This window comes from Schistocerca americana, chromosome 7 (assembly GCF_021461395.2).
Source record: "Schistocerca americana isolate TAMUIC-IGC-003095 chromosome 7, iqSchAmer2.1, whole genome shotgun sequence".
In the NCBI taxonomy this organism is placed as follows: Eukaryota; Metazoa; Arthropoda; class Insecta; order Orthoptera; family Acrididae; genus Schistocerca; species Schistocerca americana.
Window position 1 is genome coordinate 257,360,814 of NC_060125.1, and position 20,904 is coordinate 257,381,717.

Genomic DNA, 20,904 nt, shown 5'->3' on the forward strand with positions numbered 1-20,904 from the left:
GGTGAGTTTGACCTCCACTGTTCAGAAAATCTTGTGTTAGTAGGAAAGACTCAGATAGTACAGGCTGTCCATCTTGGTTATGCTTGTTGATGAACATGCATTTATTTACTCATAATTGGCTAATTAAAGCTATTGGATGTTTTAAACCTTAGCATGCCAAGCCAGGTCCTCTAGGGACCCTAGAGTGTGATTTTTAGTGATACTGCTGCAACTATAAGAATCTGTTTATTTTTTTATTTTTGTATGTTCCCTGCATCTGTTTAAAATATATATTACATAAAAAGATCTATGATGCTTTCCTTAAAAAATGTATAAAAAATAAAAACTCTTGGGGTGCTGGCATAACATCACTTGGTATACTACATTACATATTTGGATAGATTCATTTTTTTGTTATTTTTCATAACGTGAACACCATAAAGTTTGAAAAATGCCCCATAGGCAAATCGTAGAAATGACATTTTTCGGATGCTGGATGTGATCTCAGTGACCCACAAGATGTCTGGAGTAAATCTGATGAGGATTTTATTCCAGAACAAGATATGTCAGAATCAGAAGATAACTTTGATTATAATTCAGAAGAATGTGACATAGCCAATGAAAATAAGCCAATGAAAATATTGTTCGGGATTATGATGAAGGGATTGGGTTTATTGCAGAGTCGGGACAAAAGTGTCCCCTGACTCACTGTTGTCAATGTAACTTTGTCAAAGGATCTTTCACGCCAACAAATGCAATTGATTTTGCACCCACGATGTCCAAAGTTTTCAAAATTTTCTTTGATGAGCAAATTGTAGATACTATATACATCTTCACCAATGCTGAAGTGTCATGTGTTGTTCAGTGTTACAAAGCAAATGCTGCTTTGAACAGGATGAGAATTAGGTCAGATGTAGTTTAGTTTTTGTTAAACTAAGAGTGTTTTTTGGTGAGCTACTGATTGCTGGATCTCTTCGCTGCTGAAAGGAATGTTTCTGAAATGTGAGCAACAAATGAAAATACTGCTCTCATGGTATGGAATCAATTTGCACGTATTTTTCAGTTTATCAGGTTTGACAATAAAGCAGCACATCAACAATTCGTATTAAATTTAAATGTATCTTTAGACATCCCAACAATCTAATCTGAGTAACCTTCTACAGTACTGTGTAAGAAATTAAGAAATAGCACAGGTCCCTTAAGATTCCAGCTTGGTAAACAGAGTTGATGATTTAGGCTTGGTATCCTGAGGGTTAAGACAGAACAGTATGTAGTGATGGCACTCTTTCATGGATGTTACAGAATATAACTTGTAACAACCATGCTAGTGTTCACGTAAAAATAAAATGTTGTATCATCACAAAATGAGGGCAAAGCTTTGTGCTGTTGATAAACACACTTTGTGAACGATAGTGAGGCCATGTAGGAGGCATGACAGTTACAAGTTGTATTCACCTGAGCCATGAGATAACATCATCACCATGGTGCATGGTATCACGTGGAAATGGGTTACAGCCAAAGTTGACCAAACCTGGGTAAATAAAAGCATGCTCATCAGTACATACACCCAAGGTGGATGATGAATATTTTCTCTAAAATTATTTTGGCTGTGGAACCCAAAATGTAAAAACTTATCCTAATGATGGTTTACCATTTTTTCAAACATTGGACTATTTTTTGGTGGGGAAATGCAACTTCAAAGAAGCAGCTGCCACAAATACCTTCAACCCGTAATGTCAAACTTTTATTATTGTTACATTAATGCATACCATATTGGGAAAAATTTAGCATCTACCCTTAATGAAATATCAGTGATTATGAAAAGAATATATTGCTACTCACTGTGAAGATGACTCATTGATTTGCACACTGGCACAGAGAAAAAAATCTGTTAACACACTGAACTTTTGGCCAAAGCCTTCTTCAGGAAAGAAAGGAAAACACACACATATTCACACAAACAGGCTCACCTCATGCACAAATGACCCTGTTGGATGTATCAAAGACCTACTCTCTTCCCGATACCTACTCTCCTCCCCACTTCTTTGTCACCAATCCTTCCAACCAAAGCCAGCCTAATCGTAACATTGAACTGTGCCTCACCCAATCTGTACCACCATCCAATTATGATCCTCCCTGTTCCACCCTCTCACCTGACTACACCCTGGTCACAATTCAGACATTCCTTACCTCCAACAAGGCCTCTCATCCTTCACGAAGTCCCTTCCTAAGAACACCAGCCTCTCAGTAGGAGAAAGGACAACCATATAGAATCTCAAAACAGATCCTCATATAATCATATTACCTGCAGACAAAGGTTCCACCACTGTTATGAACTGCAGTGTCTACTTGGCGGAAGGCTTCTGCCAATTGTCTGATGACTCCTCCATGTATAAACCCTGCCTGAGTGATCCCATACCACAAGTCCAACATAATTTCAAGACCCTGCTTAAAGCCTGAGGCTCTTCCAAGAACTTCTTCCCTGAATCCATTTCCCTCCTCACCCCTGTGACACCTCACAAACCCATTTCTACATGTTCCCCAAAACCCACAAACCCAGCACTGCTGAACACCCTATTGCAGCTTGTTATTGTGCCCCCACTGAAAGAATTTTGGCGCTAATTGGCCAACAGCACCAACCAGTTGCCCAAAATATAGCCTCCAACATCAAAGATACCATCACTTCCTCCACCAACTGCCATTCATCACAACCCCTTTACCACCTGGATTCTGCTGATGCCACTTCCCTATACACCAACATCCCTCATGCTCATGGTCTTGCTGCTATTGAACACTACCCCTCCCAATGTCCTTCAGACTCCTCACCCGCTACCTAATTCCACATAAACCTTACTAACTCTGTCCTAACACTCAAGGGTATACTAAAAGATCCACAGTGGAGCCACATGCACTTGCATAGCACACTTCTATGCCAATCTGTTTGGGCCATCTAAATTAAACCTTCCTAGCCACCCAAAACCCCAGGTCTGGTTCAGATTCATTGAAAATATATTCATGATCTGGCACTCTATCCCCATTCCTTCACAACGTCAACACTTTCTCTCTCACCTGCCTCACCTGGTCCTCCTCAACCCACCACACCACCTTCCTGGACGCTGGTCTCCTCCTCTCTGAGTGCTCTGTCCTGGCGACATCGTATCTGCAGTGAGATGCCCAGTATTCTGAAGGTCTCACAGAGGCCTTCACGGACAGGCATTATCCCCCTGACCTAGTCTGCCAACAGATTTCCTGTGTCCCTTCCCTAAACTCCTCCAATTGTCCCACTGCAGACTGGAACAACTGAACCAAATTCTCCACCCAGCCTTAATTATTCACCATCATGCCCTGAATTGAGAGACAACCCACCCAAGATTCATCCCACCCCTTCTAAAGGGGAGTTCTTTGTCCATCCAACCACTACAGCACCCTAGTCCATCCCTGTGCCACTCCCAATCCCAGCCTTTGCTACAGGGGTCATAACCCTGTGGAAGACCCAGGTGAAAAATCTGTCCAGTCCACCTTCCCAGCACTTCGTATTGCAGTCCTATCACAGAATTATTCTACACCATCACAGATCAAGCCACCTGTGAAAGCAGCCATGTCATGAACCTATTCTGGTACAATCATTGCACAGCTTTTTATATTGGTTTGATTACCAACCAGTTCTTCACAAGGATGAATAGACTCTGCCAAACTGTGACCAAGAGCAAAGTGGACCAACCTGTGGCACAAAATTCAGCTGAACATAGCACGCTTGACTTCAGTGGCTACTTCATAGCCCGTGCCATCTGAATCCTCTCCCCCACCCAACTGTGCAGGTGAGAGTAAACCTTACAACACATTCTCCATTACAGAAATTATCCCACCCTCCACATATGATAATGTACAGTCCCCACAACCTCAACTCAACGGTGTCTGCCCCCCCCCCCCCCCCCCCCCCTCCCTGTCATATCATGTTCTCCCAAATCATTACCTGTCACACCCCAGACAGCTGTTTTTGCTGAACACAACATTTGCAGTGTGCCCAGAGCGGCTGGAGATAGAGCTCATGTAAATGTGAGGAAGGCTTTGGCCAAAATCTCAGTTTTAACAGTTGTTTTTTCTGCATCTCAAGATGTTGTCTTCACAGTGTGTGGTTGTCTATCCTTTTCATAATTGTTGATAGTCCAACTTGTCCTTTCTACTGTTTTATTTAGTGGAAGCTTCTATCACTGAATGACCCATGTGATAACATAATTTTGATTTGCAGATAGGCAAAAGAAAAAGATTGTCAGAAATGGGCTTTCTGCCAACAAGGCCTTTGTCAAAAATAGACTACAGACAGACAGACATAAACACACACACACACACACACACACACACACACACACACACACACACACACACACAATTCACACACGTGTGAGTGCAGTCACTGGCAGCTGAAGCCACACTGCGAGCAGCAGCAGCAGTGCATGACGGGAGTGGCAACTGAGTGGGGGTATGGAGGAAGCTGGGGTGGAGAGGGGGAGATATAGTAGGGTAGGGAATGGGGGGACAGTGAAATGCTGCTGGGGAGCACACAGAGATGAGGTGGAGAGAGGGTATGGCAGTTAGGGACAGTTGGGAGGTTGGACAGAGGGCAGGGTGGGAGGGAATGCAGATAGTAGAAAAGGAGAGAAGTAAAAAGACTGGGTGTGTTGGTGGAATGAGGGCTCTGGAGTGCTTGAATGAAAACACAGAAGGGGCTGGATGGTTGAGGACAGTGAATGACGAAGGATGAGGCCAGGAGGGTTATGGGATTGTAGGATATATTACAGCGAGAGATCCCACCTGAGCAGTTCAGAAAAGATGATGTTGGTGGGAAGGATCCATACAGCTTCTTGGCCGCAGTTTGTTGGTGGACATTCATGCAGACAGACAGCTTGTTGGTTGTCTTGCCCACATAGAATGTAGCACCGTGGTTGCAACTTAGCTTGTAGAGCACATGACTGGTTTCACAGCTAGCCCTGCCTTTGATGGTATAGGTAATCAGCCTCCCTAGTCACTATGACCAACTACCGTATTTACTCGAATTTAAGCCGCACTCGAATATAAGCCGCACCTGAAAAATGAGACTCGAAATCAAGGGAAAAAAAATTTCCCGAATCTAAGCCGCACCTGAAATTTGAGACTCGAAATTCAAAGGGAGAGAAAAGTTTTAGGCCCCACCTCCAAATCGAAACAAAGTTGGTCCATTGTAATATGAGACACAATTTAGGTCGAATGAATGACGATACAGCTATAGTAGTTTGGTTCGAGTCGTAAGCTTAGCAGTTAAGCTTTACCAGGTAGCCATTGCTTTGCGTCAGGCGCTCCGTCCGTATTTATACGGGTACCCTTCCTTTTTCACGTGCTTCGTCTGGTTTATGTTTGACCTGTGCTTAAGACTGTGTTACTACTCAGGGAACATATACGTTGAAAGCACCGATGATGGCTGTTAATCAGTTGAAATCGATTTTCAAAAGTAAATAAAGAAAACATGATTTTGCGACTGGTTGCTGCTTATTTGGTAATTTTATGTTACACATTCTTTATTTATTTATTTGTGTAACCACAAAGCTCTTGAAATATCCTAAGATTTTTAAAAACCTGGTATCTACCAAGCAGATTTTTAACAGGGAAGACAGTAATGAGGTAGGAATACAAACATACTATTTACCAGAAGAATTGTTCCCCAGTTTGACAAATACGGCAGGGAATAGTGTGTGGAGTAACATCTTACAGTAATGCAGAAACATTAAAATTTAAATGTATGAGAATCACCATATGTGGGAAGGAGGTGAGGAAATGCAAATCATGCTGCCAAGGTGTATAATAGACAAATGACTATAATAATAGGTGAAAAAGCTTGCAAAGATTAAAATGAAAGAGTTTTTGAATATATTGTAATTAAAAAAGGTGAATAGAAAAAAATCGAGAGGAAGTTGCATGAAGAATGACAGTAATTTGGGAAGAGTCTAGGAACAAATAGAAAATTAAAATGAAATGTCATAAAAGAAATTATTAAAAGATGTTGAGAATTACAGATGGCTGTTTTCTTAGTGAAACTAGGAAATTTGAGAAAAAATGGTAATGCTGTTACCAGTATCTGAAAATGATATTCTTGAAATTAGGTGATGTAACAGAAACTGTAAACGCTATTAGTTTTCTTTGCTGAGATGTCTTTGAAGATGTTGCCACATGCTATGTGGTGTGCACTTCGGCATAGTGGTTAGCTGCACTGAAATACAGTGTGTTAGTATTTTTTGCATATTATTGAATATTAGATGATTGTTTTAATTCGGACATTCTTGAATATTCTATGTTTGTTTAAATAGCTACACTCTCTCTCCAGGAGATCGTTCTGTTCTGGCTTAGTATCATTAGTAAACATGCTTTCAGTGCTAAGCATTGAACCTCTTTGAAGAACCTGCCATCAGATTTGGACTTCATTGTGGTCACACAGGGTACTTCAAAACATCTACATCCCTATGGCTCCAATTACACAATGTAAAATCCGTCACCTATGGAACCAAAATAAAGGCAGTAACATTTTTCCTAAGATCTTTATATTCAGGAGGCAGATAGATTCCAAAACAGCAGTCAGCTCCACATCAGGCATCCATTAATGTTTTTTGGGGATGATGGTAAGAACCTGACAAAATGGTGAAAAGATTCGACCAAGTCACCAAATCTAACATGTGGAGTGACATAATGTGTTTGAGAAATGTGTATTTTTGCTTTGGAACCACAACCCAGCAGTGATTCGAGAACAACAAAGAGGTACTCAATAACTGGGACAAATTCCAGGCTGAACTGAAGAAAACATTTGGTGACAATCCACTTAGAGGAAAAACAACTGAAGAACAGGGCCCAAGTTATGGGTAAATGAAGCAGTTGTACATACAGAATGTTTTGAAGCTGTGCCAAATTGTGAATCCAATATGACAGATGCTGATAAAATCTCACACTTGATGAAAGGAGTCACAGAAGACATAGTTCTCTGCTAAAAGATGTCACAAGGAATCCATCAAGTGATGTTCCAGTGAATCAAGGAAATGCAACAGACAAAGAATCGCATCAAAGATGTGTGACCAACTATCGAATGTTGTCCCTACGCCAATTTTCGAAGACCATTGTGAGCTTGTCTTTCTCATGTGGTGGATACTAGGAGAAGAGATACAGCAGTTAATGGCAGCCAGAAATGTCGGACTGTGCACACAAAGATAGCAGCCATGAATGTCAACACCATATGTCAGGAGGTAACAATGAACATCCAGGAAGTGTATCAATCTTTAGTGCCGGCCACTGTGGCCGAGCTGTTCTAGGCACTTCAGTCCGGAACCACGCTGCTGCTGCAGTCGCAGGTTCGAATCCTGCCTCGGGCATGAATGTGTGTGATGTCCTTGGGTTAGTTAGGTTTAAATAGTTTTATGTCTAGGAGACTGATGGCCTCAGATGTTAAGTCCCATAGTGCTTAGAGCCATCAATCTTTAGCACCAATCTCCAGCCTAAGCTGAACGCACCAGGAAGAGTAGACTGGGCCACCTCGGACTTAACGCCTGAACCATCAAATGACAACCCATCACGTGACTGACACAGGCATAACCAATTCGTATGCCAGGTATAATACCCCAAAGAAGAACATATTTTCAGAGAACAGAACACCAGTGTGGATGCCATGTACACATTGTACACTACTGCAGAGAAAGAAGGTGGGTTTTTGGTGACTACTGCACTGCTAGATTTCCAGCATCACAACAGTTTTATTCATGGTAGTCAAATGCAGACAATTATTGTTGACCTGTGAGATGGAGCTCATTGCCATATCTGGGGCAAGGTTCCTCCCCAACATGCTGTAGCTGTTTCCTGTCACCACAGAGAGTTAGCCAGCTACTTATCTACTTCAGAAAAACTAAGTGAGTCAACCATCTGTGGAAGTGAGGCTGCCACAAATGCAAATCCTGCATGGATGACAGTCACCAAGATCACAGGAAATGTCATTGATGTCATCATCGACAGCCAACTTATTGGGGCACCAGTCAGAAGCTTCAATTTCTGTAACATTGGAGGCTTATTGTCATCAGGTAAAGAAGACTACGTCAGTTATCTGAAAGTGATTGTGCTGAAAGTTGAAAATGAAAAAGGTGTCCAGTTGACAGGAACATATATTGCAATAATAACTATCAATGACTGAATGCAGTCTTTCGAATTTGTCATTTTAGCAGAATGTAGTCATAATGATGTTCTTGGATGGGGCTATTTGCTGGCATTGCAAGCAGTCATAGACTGTGGAAGATCAGACTCCAGATTGACAGAGCTATTCTAAGAAGCAGACATAACAAAGATTGTTCTCAGCAGGTGTTGTTATTGAAGATGTTGTTATTCTGCCATCATCAGTGAAATGAGTTCAAGTTGCTAATTGAGATGATTAGTTAAATTATGAAGCTTTTTGTTGATTGCAAAAAGCTATTCAGGCTAACAAAATAAATTCATATGCCAGTGAAGATCACAAGCATTGCTGGTGGTCAAGGAGAACTTTGGATCACTAATTGTCATGAGTGGCCACAACTCATCCTTAAAGGTAGGTGCATCAGCTGAATCAGTCAAGGTTCAAAATGGTTCAAATGGCTCTGAGCACTATGGGACTTAACATCTGTGTTCAGTCAAGGAAGGGCAGCTTAATGTCATCGATCTAGCCATTGTGCGTCAGTTTTTGGATTCTTTCAAATCTGGTGTGGAGAAAAGACAGACAAGTGGCCTATGATAAAACATTGTATCAATTCTGGGGATCATTCACGAACTAGCTGGTACTTATACAGTGTGTTGCCGGCTGAATGATGGGTAATACAGGATGAAATGGAGAAGATGACATCATTGAACCTTCAGAGAAACCTTGGTCCTCTCCTATGGTGCTTGTGAATGTGGTTGGCACTTGGTTTTTCTGTGTGCACTACTGACAACTGAATAAAGTCACAAAGAAAGATGTCTACCCATTCTGCACATTGATGACACCCTAGGGCTAGTTGCACCAACACTGCCCCACTGGGCACGGGCATGTGTAACATCAGCCTTCCTGCAGGCAGCTGTCAACACTTTAGACAACATGACCGATGGCCCAATAGCATGTGTTCTGTACTTGCACAACTTGTTTGGTCACACTTGGTCACTTGGGCTTGCCCTGTGTATTACTACCACATATACTACAGCCCAGCTGCAAGACGGCTCGCACATCTGCAGTTTACCCACACCTTCCCAGCAGAGCCCATGCCTCCCTGCAGCTTCTGGGTGGGCACGCAAGCTATGGACATGTAGACAGACTGCCAGTGAAGCAAGAGTGAGGATGCTGATTGGAGAAAGACTGACTTCCTAACTCCAAATAGCACTGTGAGTTTAAAGTTATGATGTTTGAACTGTGTAACACTGCAGCCACTTTCGAACCGATGATGGACAACCTGCTTCTACATCTTAAATGGACCACATATCTTTCCTATCTGGATGTCATTGTCATTTTTTGTTAGCATTTGAAGGACATCTAAGTTGTCTGATGACATGTTGAAATGTCTTCAGACTGCAGGCCTCTGTGTGAATCCTAAAAAGTGCGTCTTCGCTGACCAAGAAATAAAACTCTTGGGGTATCTAGTGAATGATGATGGAGTCTGTCATGATCCTGAGGATATAAGAGCAGTCACAGATTTTCTAATTCCTTGGCACATTTGTGATGTGAGGACTTCTCTCTGAATGTGCTCGTTCCTCCAGCAATTAATAAAGGACTTCTGTACCAAGGCCTGGCCAGCAATGTAAAATGCCTGAGCGTTTTTAAGTTGGGGCAAATGCCCATGATAAATGCCCAGGCATTTATGCATTTTAAAGATTAATTGATAAGTGGTATTTATAAACAAATTTTAAAATGATATTATTTATTGGAAAAGGTGTTTTGCAGCACTGCTTCTGTAATTGTTGGGTGACCAAGTTCAGAAAGCTGCTTGAGAGTTAGGGAAGAGTTGTTAGGGGAAAGTAATTGGACTGTAAAGGTAACAGTACATTTCTGATGAGGTGAGTTCTTGGGGTAGCACACAATAAAAAAGAAAACATAATTCAAGTTTAAAAGTAATTCCTGAAATAAAGTACAGTTTATATTAAGTAGGTAGCCTGTAAGTAGTATTTTTACATATACTATACTACTGTAAAAATATTAGAGCTCAAAAAGTTTTTCCATAATGATTTTAATTAGGGATGAGTCGTGCCGGTTTCGATTCCGTGAGTCCAAGAATTGCCAATTCTCTAGGAATCGACTAGTATTGGAATTGAATGATTCCAGCGTCTTCAGCATTGATTCTTTGTTATTAAATCATTTTTATGTTAGTGTTCTTATTTTATCTTCATAACAGTGCAGTTGTACAAAGGTAGATAAAGAAAGGAGCAGAATAGAAAACTATAGTCTGTTTTTCAATTTTACCAACAGCCGTATACATTAGGTTATTTTCTTTTATTTCGAACGCAACTAGTTTCAGCAATTCATTTTGCTATCTTCAGGCCCCATACGCTTTTTTCGAATCAACGAGCTTACCGTACAGTGCCATAAAACTGGATACCGTGAATCCCAATCACTTTGCAACTGATTCAGACGAAAGCAGTTGGTGTCACGCTTTTGTATTAATCAATGATTGAATATAATAGAGGGAAACATTCCACGTGGGAAAAATATATCTAAAAACACAGATGATGTGACTTACCGAACGAAAGTGCTGGCAGGTCGATAGACACACAAACAAACACAAACATACACACCAAATTCAAGCTTTCGCAACAAATTGTTGCCTCATCAGGAAAGAGGGAAGGAGAGGGAAAGACGAAAGGATGTGGGTTTTAAGGGAGAGGGTAAGGAGTCATTCCAATCCCAGGAGCGGAAAGACTTACCTTAGGGGGAAAAAGGACAGGTATACACTCGCACACACACACACACATATCCATCCGCACATAAACAGACACAAGCAGACATTTGTAAAGGCAAAGAGTTTGGGCAGAGATGTCAGTCGGGCGGAAGTAAAGAGGCAAAGATGTTGTTGAAAGACAGGTGAGGTATGAGTGGCGGCAAATTGAAATTAGCGGAGATTGAGGCCTGGCGGATAACGAGAAGAGAGGATGTACTGAAGGGCAAGTTCCCATCTCCGGAGTTCTGACAGGTTGGTGTTAGTGGGAAGTATCCAGATAACCCGGACGGGCTGCCAGCACTTTCGTTCGGTAAGTCACATCATCTGTGTTTTTAGATATATTTTGTATTAATCAGTTGCATAATGACTGGGATTCACAGTACCCAGTTTTATGGCACTGTACGGTAAGCTCGTTGATTCGAAAAAAGCGTATGGGGCCTGAAGATGGAAAAATGAATTTCTGAAACTGGTTGCATTCGAAATAAAATAAAATAACCTGAAGTATACGGCTGTTGGTAAAGTTTATTGAATTGAAAAGTACATACTAGCCAATGTCCATTCACCATAATGGACCAACAGAGACTATAGTCTGTGTCTCAAATGTCACTACATCTGACAATAAAGCATTCTTCCCACTGAAAACAGTTTAACATTTAAGACTGCATCCATTATCAAGAAACACTTGCCAGCTTTTTAATCAATTCAGTAATAATTTTATTATCAATAATCATTCATCAGTAATATTCAGAGATTTTACATGGATTTAAAGTGTGTTACATTGCAAAGTGATGACCCAAGGACAATGCTTTTTTTTATACTGGCTTATCACTACACAGCTGTTCAATGTGTGATGTGTGTGCACGTGTGTGTGTGTGTGTGTGTGTGTGTGTGTGTGTGTGTGCCCAGATTTGGGGTATTTAATACTGCTTTAGATAAATTCCCAGGCAAATGCCCATTTATAAATGTCCTGCCCACTGGGCATTTGCCCGGCCCGCATCACTAGGCCTAGCCCTTGCAAGAAGTATTGTTGGAAGATATTCTGGGATGAGATCCAAGAAAGATCTTCCCTTGTCCTTAAGGAGGTGGTAACATCTTCTCCAGTCCTGGCATTGTATAATGAGATTGCAAAGACAGATCTGGTGCTAGCAGTTATAGGATAGGTACAGTTCTAGTGCAAATTCAGGAAGGTGCTGAAAAGATGATAGCTTATGATTGTAGAGTACAAGTCTGAGACGGACGCTTCTACAACAGAGAGAGAGTGCCTTGAAGTTTTTTGGCCAGTCAACAAGTTCCAGCCATATTTATTTGACATACCATTCACCATTGTGACGGATTACCATTCTTTAAGGTGGCTGACTAGTCTGACGATCCACTGGGTTGATTGGTGAGGTAGGCTCTGAGGCAGCAGGAGTATGACATCACAGTCGTGTACAAAAGTGGACACAAACACAAGGATACCAACTGTTTTTCAGGGAATCCATTGCTGGAACACAGCAGTGTGGATGAAATCTCTGTCACCGCTGCATTAAATTGCACTTCTGCTGAACAGAGGGGTGATCTAGCATTGCTGAAAATTGTAGAAGCTTTGAAGAAAGAAGAACTGACCAGTGGAGAATTCCATGCACTAAATATTGGAGGGATTATGACCCAGTGAGGCAGAAATGATTTCTCACATTTCCAGCTCATCTACAACCAGCTATCCTAAAGTATTTTGATGATGCTGCAATCTCTGCTCACCTTGAATTCATGAAGACTCTACACAGTATCAGGTGGAGGTACCACTGGCCAGGTTTCTACTGATTTGTTAGACACTATGTGAGCTAATGTAAGGAATACCAGTGATTGAAGCATGTGCCCCAATTACCTCTTGGGCATCTGGTTCCAGTCCTGCCCACAATAAAGCCATTCCGCCAAACTGGATCTGATGTTCCGGGGAAGTTCGTAAAATCGACGAACAGGAATTGATGGATAATAGTCTGCACTGACCACCTCACACATTATGCTGACACCAATGCTGTGCCGACTACTGAAGCTCTAGAAATTGCAAAAGTCCTTTTTCTTATAAAAGACACGATTTTAAAGCACAGAGCATCCTATGTGATGATCTCAGTTCATGGCAATGTTTTTCAGTTGAAACTAGTATCAGGGGTAATTTCAACTTGCAACAATACCCACAGGATGTCAAAACTCCCTACCATCCACAGACAAATGGCCTTACAGAATGCTTTAATATGACATTGCCAATATGCTCTTGATGTACATTCATGCCTAACTCGGATAAAGTACTGCCAATCATGACATTCACGTACAGCAGAGTGAAGCAAGACACTGCAGGTTCGTACTGTTATTGTAGTTCCACGTTCGTGAGGCTGAAACGACAATGTTTCAACCAGACGATTGTCAGGATGACTACATCAAACATCTCATCTCCAGGACGAAAGAAACATGACAGCTGGCTCACATACGGACACCGGGCACTCAAGAGAAAGACGGAGAGCACTATAATGCCAAGCACCAGCCCAGTGAGATACAGCCCAGGTGATTTGATAGGGATTTTTACACCTGTGTGCAAAGTGAAAAAATTGGAAATGTTATTAAAGTGCTACTTTGAGCCTATGGTATCCTTCATCACTTGTCAGATGTCACATAAGAAGTCGAGGACTGTAATCGTTCATCAAGAACACAAAACCAAAAAGACGTTGTCCATGTCCTCCGCATGAAGCCCTATTACAGTCTAGAGATGCAGATCAGTGATGAGACATTTAAGGAAACTGAAGACCCATCAAAAATCATGAAGCTTCAGTGGGAGGAGCTACCATTGATGCTCATCATAGTGAAGAGGATGTAACAACATGCCAAGAACACGAGGATCCCGTAGTGCCTCAATTCAAATGACCTCTGACAGGATCTACCTCCAATGTACTGTAGTTGGCTCCAGAAGGTCTTTTGAAACCGCAAATCATTGTTTCTCCAGGAGATGGGACACTGCCACAAGCTGTGGTGAATGCAGTGGGATGTATTGGTTAGCATTGTTGGCTGGCATGCTGCGAGTCACCATACAAATGTGGCCCCCAGAAATTATTTGTTATTTAATATTTATACTTTCTGAAAGGTTCTTGATAAGGCTTATATTTGTAATGTTTGTATGAATATCAGCAGTCTGGAATATTTGATGTTTGTGTAAACTGCTCCACACTCTGTCCAGGAGATCATTTCTGTTCTGCCTGTACGTTGGTGTCAGTAATAAATATGCTTTCAGTGCTAAGTGTTGTGCCTCATTGACGACCCTACATTCAGATTTGGACTTGATTGTGGTTTCAATGAGACAATATTTCTGTGTGTCTACTCGTCAAAAGGACTTTTTTGCAGCAGCAACAGGAAAACTTAACTTTGTTTGTAAGTTGTGTATAGGAACTGTTGTCATATTTTGCATCTTTTATTGAACTATCATTCATTACCATTTCTGGGGGCTGGGCAGTGTGAAATACAGTTCTGTAATTAATTTGGTCTCTAATAGAAGTGCCGGCCGGTGTGGCCGTGCGGTTCTAGGCGCTTCAGTCATTCTGAAATGAAGTTGGTGTTACTGCTTTACACAATTGAAAATAATTGATAGCTGTAACTGCACTCACCTGCAGACATGCGTATCAATATGCAGAAAAGTGTTATCAGTCAATGAATTGAAGTAAATGAAATGGGGGTAATAGAAACAATGAAAAAGAAAGTGCCTTCAGCTAGTGGCATTGCGATGTTTGGTTTTTGACTTTTGTGTTTCTGTTAGCTCTGCTCCAATTGCTTCTTTTCAGGCAACTGGTAACTGGTCTCTTGGGTTTTGTATTTTGTTAGACTTGATTTTTCTTTTGGGTTCACTTACTTTTGCGGACAAACCTGCTGAATTGTTGTGATATAGCTGTGATTTACCTCAGAGATATGAGATCTGGACCTTAAGAAATGCAAAAGTGGCCATAACATCTGTATTATCTGATGTAAATGGTTGAATTGCACAAGTAATTGGAGTGATGTATTTACACTATTGTTGAACTCAAAATCACAGTTGATTGTTTCCCACTACACTGTTGACCTTTAGTGTAGATTTTCTCCTTTTGTAACTTTCTTCATACCCCTATGCATATTGCTCTTGTGTATGTGTCATCTCAGTACACATCAGTACCCTTTTGTGAATCTGGAACAGCTACCACATCTCCTTCATCAGGAACTCAATGACAATATATTGCTTCTGCTCAGAAGCCATTATTTATCTGCAGACAAAAGAAAGATTATGTAACACTTGTATAGAGCAAGGGTCATTCCGGTTACCTTTTCTGTGTGAGTGATCAAAATTTATTCAGAATTAATTGAGCACCATGTTTTCACATCACTTTGGTACAGTCCTTGTAGCTGTCAAGCAAGGAAATTTTGTTGTTCTAATTTGTGTGATAAATGGGGGAGATACAGTGACACACTGTCCCTGAACAGCATATTTGGTGTCAGTATCCTCTAATTCGAAAGTTCTCATATATTATGGGGATAGAGCATAAGCCCCTGTTGATGGTAATCCATTAGCCATATGTGGACAGTAAACTAATCAGCCTGGTTTCCATTTTTTGAAAGGAGTGAGAGATTTTAGCTAACCCTTTCTTTTTATTTCACACTCTCACATAACAACAGAAACATCATTCTTCACTCTATGAACACTTATCAGCCCTTCAGTTACCCATTTGATACAACACTGACAAATCATCACAACTAAATCTTTACCAGTAAAACTGCTAGATTTCCATTTTTCACCAAAGCTCATTAGCTTCAATTTGAGGAGTATATATGTAACCATTAAATTACTAGAATAATGTAGACATCAGATAAAGTATAGAAAATTTTTATCAATATTGCTTGACCTATTTTGTTCTTTTTTGTAATTAATCACTTGTGGAAAGAGGAAAGGAAAAAGGGAGTCTCTTAGCTAACGGAGTACCTGCTGTGCATTTTGAAACATAGTGTGTTAAATGAGGATAAATAAAACGGCAGAATTATAAGAAAAACTATTAATAGTTTTCTGAAAGAGGTACTTGATAGATCTTAAATGATACAAAGCTGAATCTGATTATTTGAGAAACAGTTTAAAATTTCTTAATTATTTGTTCGGCATTTTTAAGCATCCTATTGTCTTGGTAATAATGTTTTGATTTGTTACAAATCTTCGTAAGTTGCCATAACATGTTATGGCATACTCCAGAAAATAGTGCATGGTTGTTTTGCTCTGTTTTTCACGTGTGTGCACTCATTTCTACAAAGTAGTAAAATATCTATTCTGTTTTATGTACTGGCTAGATATGATTTTATGTTTTGTGACGCGTTGTTAATTTAATTCAGACCATATGCTATTCCTTGCACATAAAGATTGCACATGCTGATATGACAGCAAGTAGTACATCATGACAGCATTTTCCTGCAGTGGATGTTTATAATGTAGATTATGTACATCTGATTCGCACAAGTATCAATCCTAATCTCTGTATGTCATTTCGTTTTCAGTTATGTTACCATGGGGATAGATCTAGGAAACCTGGCTGCCTTGAGAACTTTCAGGGTCCTTCGAGCTTTGAAGACTGTAGCTATTGTCCCAGGTATGTAGGCCCATTTTGTTTTCATCCTAACTTAAATTGTTGCACAATAAGTGGGAATAAAACCATTGGTTTATGTGAGGTGCTGCAATAAAGTAATGAGACTGATTCTCTTCACAAGATGTGGCAACCCTGCAGGCTTGCGTAGACACAATATCTTTGACCTTGGTCTGTAAGCTGTTTCTAGTACAAGCGGCACATCGATGCAACTGCTCAGTCATGAGTTGTGCTGTAATAAGTTAGCACGTGTTTGTGTCTCTTGTCACAGAAATGGAACCGCATAATATTGCGCAACGGTATGCCATTTCTTCTTGTGTTAAATTGAGTGAAATCGTGACGACAATTTATAGTAAACTTCAGAAGGCTTTTGGAAAGGACGTTATATCAAGAGCTGAAGTTTTTCGTTGGCATAAAATGTTTAGTGAAGGCAGAAGGAATGTTGAAGATGAAGACCGCAGTGAACAACCATCAACCTCAAGGATGGATGCCAACTTGGCCAGGGTGCATGAACTCGTACTATCTGATCGAAGATTATCCATGAAAATGATTTCAGAAGAACTGAACATCAATTGAGAAATGGTTTGTCTGATAATAACTGAAGATCTTGGTATGAGAAAGATATGTGCAAAAATTGTCCCCAAAAATCTCACACCACAGCAGCGAGAAACATGGAAAAATGTGGCAGCCGATCTTTTAGAGCAAACGGAAATCAATCCAGAATTACTGAGCCTTGTTATCACTGGCGATGAAAGTTGGTTTTTTCAGTATGATCCAGAGACAAAATGCCAAAGTTAACAATGGTGCTCAAAGGGATCACCCAGACCAAAAAAAGTTCGCATGTCAAAGTCAAAAGTGAAATGGATGCTTGTGTGCTTCTTTGATTCCAGGGAATTGTTCATAAAGAGTGGGTGCCTCCTGGGCAAACAGTTAATTTTAGAAAGACTTCGTAAAAGTGTTCTTCCTGTCCGTGCCAACATTGCTAATAATTGGATGCTGCATCACAATAATGCACCATCCCATGCTGCTCTATCAGTACAGCAATTTTTAACCTCAAAACAAATTTCAGCACTACCGCAGCCACCTTATTAACCAGATATCGCTCTGTGCGACTTTTTTCTGTTTCCAAGAGTCGAAACGGTGGTCAAGGGACACCATATTCAAACAACACAAGATGTCAAAAAAGCTGTGATGAGGGTCTTGGAGGATATTACAGAAGATGAATTCCATAAATGTTACCATCAATGGCTGAAGCGCTGGAAAAAGTGTGTGCAATCAGAAGGGAACACTTTGAAGGAGACACTATTAAACTTGCCTAAAATGGTAAGCAACAATTTTTTTGTCACATCAGTCTCATTACTTTACTGTTGCACCTTGTATGTATATAGAGAGAGCTTGTACTTACCAGTAAGAACTTGGAGATTTTATAGTATAAATTAATAAATATGAGCTAATTGAATTGTTAGTAGCCCAGATTACGAGACTTGCATTTTTTTATGATGTGTTTTATTTTTCTTAAATGAGGTTATAATTTTTGGACCACTGTAAGCATATACTTAATCACCAAAGACATCATCCCTGTACACTTGCAAACACAAATCCCTTATGAAAAAACACAAAAACACAAGGACCTGTGTTCCCCCTTACAGCTATATTACTCTATACACAGACACTGCATGGTCTGAACGCCCCTCTCCCCTCCCTTTTTCGCGTATGACTCAAAGATGGTAATGAGTTCATACTTATATCATGTCAACACACATCTGCTGTTATTTTATAAACTATGCTAGGATCATTGGCGAAAAATTGTCAGCCATTGAGCAGCAATCTAGTGGACATATGGAAATGACCACTGCAAATGCTCTTCTTATTTTTGTCAACATTTGGCCCAATAAGACATCACAGTCACCTGCTCTACATTTTTAAAATTAATATTAACCTGCTGCATGAACTTCCTTATGTTATCACATACTTATATAATACATTTGTAGTATTCACGAAATAGTTTTGGCACCCAATATGGAAGCTCTACACCAGAAAAGTAGTTGCTATATCTAGACAGTGTATTTACATGCTTGTCTTGTCACAGTGTGATCACTACTACAAAAAATAAGTTGGACAACACAAATAGATATGATTAATAATAATTTATTAAAAGTTTTTTCCAAAATAAATACTCATTTTACTACAGTGTAGCACTGTTGTAAAAGTTCTGGATGTTGGTCTAACCTAACTCAGTGAATGTTGACTGTCCTAGTAGTCACTCTGCCTGGACTGCTGTGTGGAGATGGTTTGAAGTTCAGGCTGAGTAAATGATACACACTTCAACACTAGACATTGACTATCTGATGAAAACTCATTGACAGCTGCTGAGCTGTGACTGTGGTAACTTTTCAATAACTGGTGATTGGCAACAACTGCTTATCTGCAACGACTGACTGAGTGAAGGTGTGCGACCACTTTTTATCTGTGCTTGGTGGATGAATGTTTGTCTGTGAACTGTTTTGCTTATGAAAGGAGTCATTCCTCATGTACCCACCATCTGTGCAGGCAGACCTAATTATTGGTGGATGGATTGTACTACTTGTAAGTCTTGTGATGGAAGCATAATGTAGTTCCTGTTAAGTTTTCTGTCTGTGTGGTGATGGACCATAGCTAAATGGTGCCATGATTGGAGACTTCCGAGCAAGTGGTGCCCTCTGTAGATACAGCTGTGTACCATAACTAATTACAGATGTGGTATACCTCTCATGGGGTGGGGGGAGTTCATTAGCTTCATACTTCCATTCTTGCAGACTCATGTATTTGGTACATGAAAACATTGTTACTCCCCTTGGCATTTGCCTGCAACACCAAGGAAAACAGGATCCAAAACCTCAATCAGGGGGTGGTTGTTCGAGCAGTTTGCCACATCTACTCCCATCTTCTGTGGAATGAGACATGATGACCACCTCTGTCTGGCCTTTATCGGTTGGCTACAGTTGGATTAAGTCAGTTTTAGCTGCCAGCTGCAAATGCAAGTTCCCAAGACAGCTGGCTGCATTAAAAGTCGCATGAGCCTGAAAAAGAGAACAGCCTGGGAAGAAGGAAAGAAGAAATATTGGGTTTAACATCCCTCAGCATCAAGGTCATTAGGGGAAGAGCACAAAGTCGGATTGTTTCAGGGGTGTGGAAGGAAATTGGCCATGCCCTTTCATAGGTACCATCCCAGCATTTGCCTGGAGCAGTTCAGGGAAATCCTGGGAAACCTAAATCTGGATGACCGAATACGGATTTGAACTGTAGTTCTCCCGGATGTGAGTCCAGTGTGCCAACCGCAGCCCTACCTCACTTGGTAGATAGCAGCCTAGGAATTCTGCCTACATGTGCATGACTGCATAGCAACCTCATTTGATTTCTATAGCACATTGTTACAACATCCATAATTTGAACTTTATACATAATATTGCTGAGCTGCTGAATGGCTTTTCTTGGTACCCAATATTTGTTTCCATATTTCTACATAGTAATAAATACGTGATCATTTACTTAAAAAAGACAGAAAGAAAAAACTTCTGTCTGTGGATGTAAGAGTGGCTTTAAAAGTGACATTAAAATTCGGTATGGCCTCCCTAGAAATTTTTCAGCTGGAGATATTGTCTGTTGGAGTGGCTCTGTACACAGGAAGAAATATTAACACTGCATTTTCTGTAATGTACTACTGAGTGAGCTTTGTCATGTGAGACTTGAAAGCCCATACAAATTTTTCAGTAAGCCTGTAGGCTTGAGAATGAAATGGTGTGGTTTTGAAATATGAAATGCCATTTCCTTCACAAAAAAGTTTGATCTCCTGAGATGATAACTTAATAGTATTTCCCATAACTATTGACTTTGGCAACTCTTCAGTGGAGAAAGTCGTTGACAAGGCCTGAACTGTTTTCATAGAAGTAATCGATGACATTGTTTGACATAAGGAAATTTTGAAAATATATTGATGATAATCGACCAGTAGGTACCTAAAAATGGTGCAATAAAGTGTATGTCTAAATGTGACCAGGGTTCAGATGCCTGTGTCCACAGAAGATATTGTTGAAGAGGAGCTGACTGGTATTTTTAGTGTAAGTGGCATTTAGCTAGCATTGTTTCTATGTCTCTATCTATATTTTTCCAGTAGCAATACTCTCTGGCAAAGTACGTGGTACATATGATGCCCCAGTGGCATTGTGTAGCAGTTGAAGGACTTTGAGTTTAAGACTGTTGGGAATAACTATTCATGTCTTTCATGTTTGTGAAAGTACCAGAATGAAACCCACTTAGACAGTGAAAGTCTGTCTCATCTGCTAGTAAGATTTGATTTCTGGTTTGTTCATCAACTGTTAACCTATAAACCACCCTGA

General features: G+C 40.5%; 1 protein-coding gene across 1 annotated transcript in view; it reads left to right on the forward strand.

The window, feature by feature from the left end:
- The window catches only part of LOC124623171 (sodium channel protein para), an 876,466-nt gene that overhangs the window by 131,246 nt on the left and 724,316 nt on the right, over positions 1-20,904 (forward strand). The window contains exon 5 of the mRNA XM_047148975.1: positions 16,443-16,534. Within this exon, the coding sequence (XP_047004931.1) occupies positions 16,443-16,534 (92 nt within the window). The remainder of the gene's footprint in view (positions 1-16,442; positions 16,535-20,904) is intronic.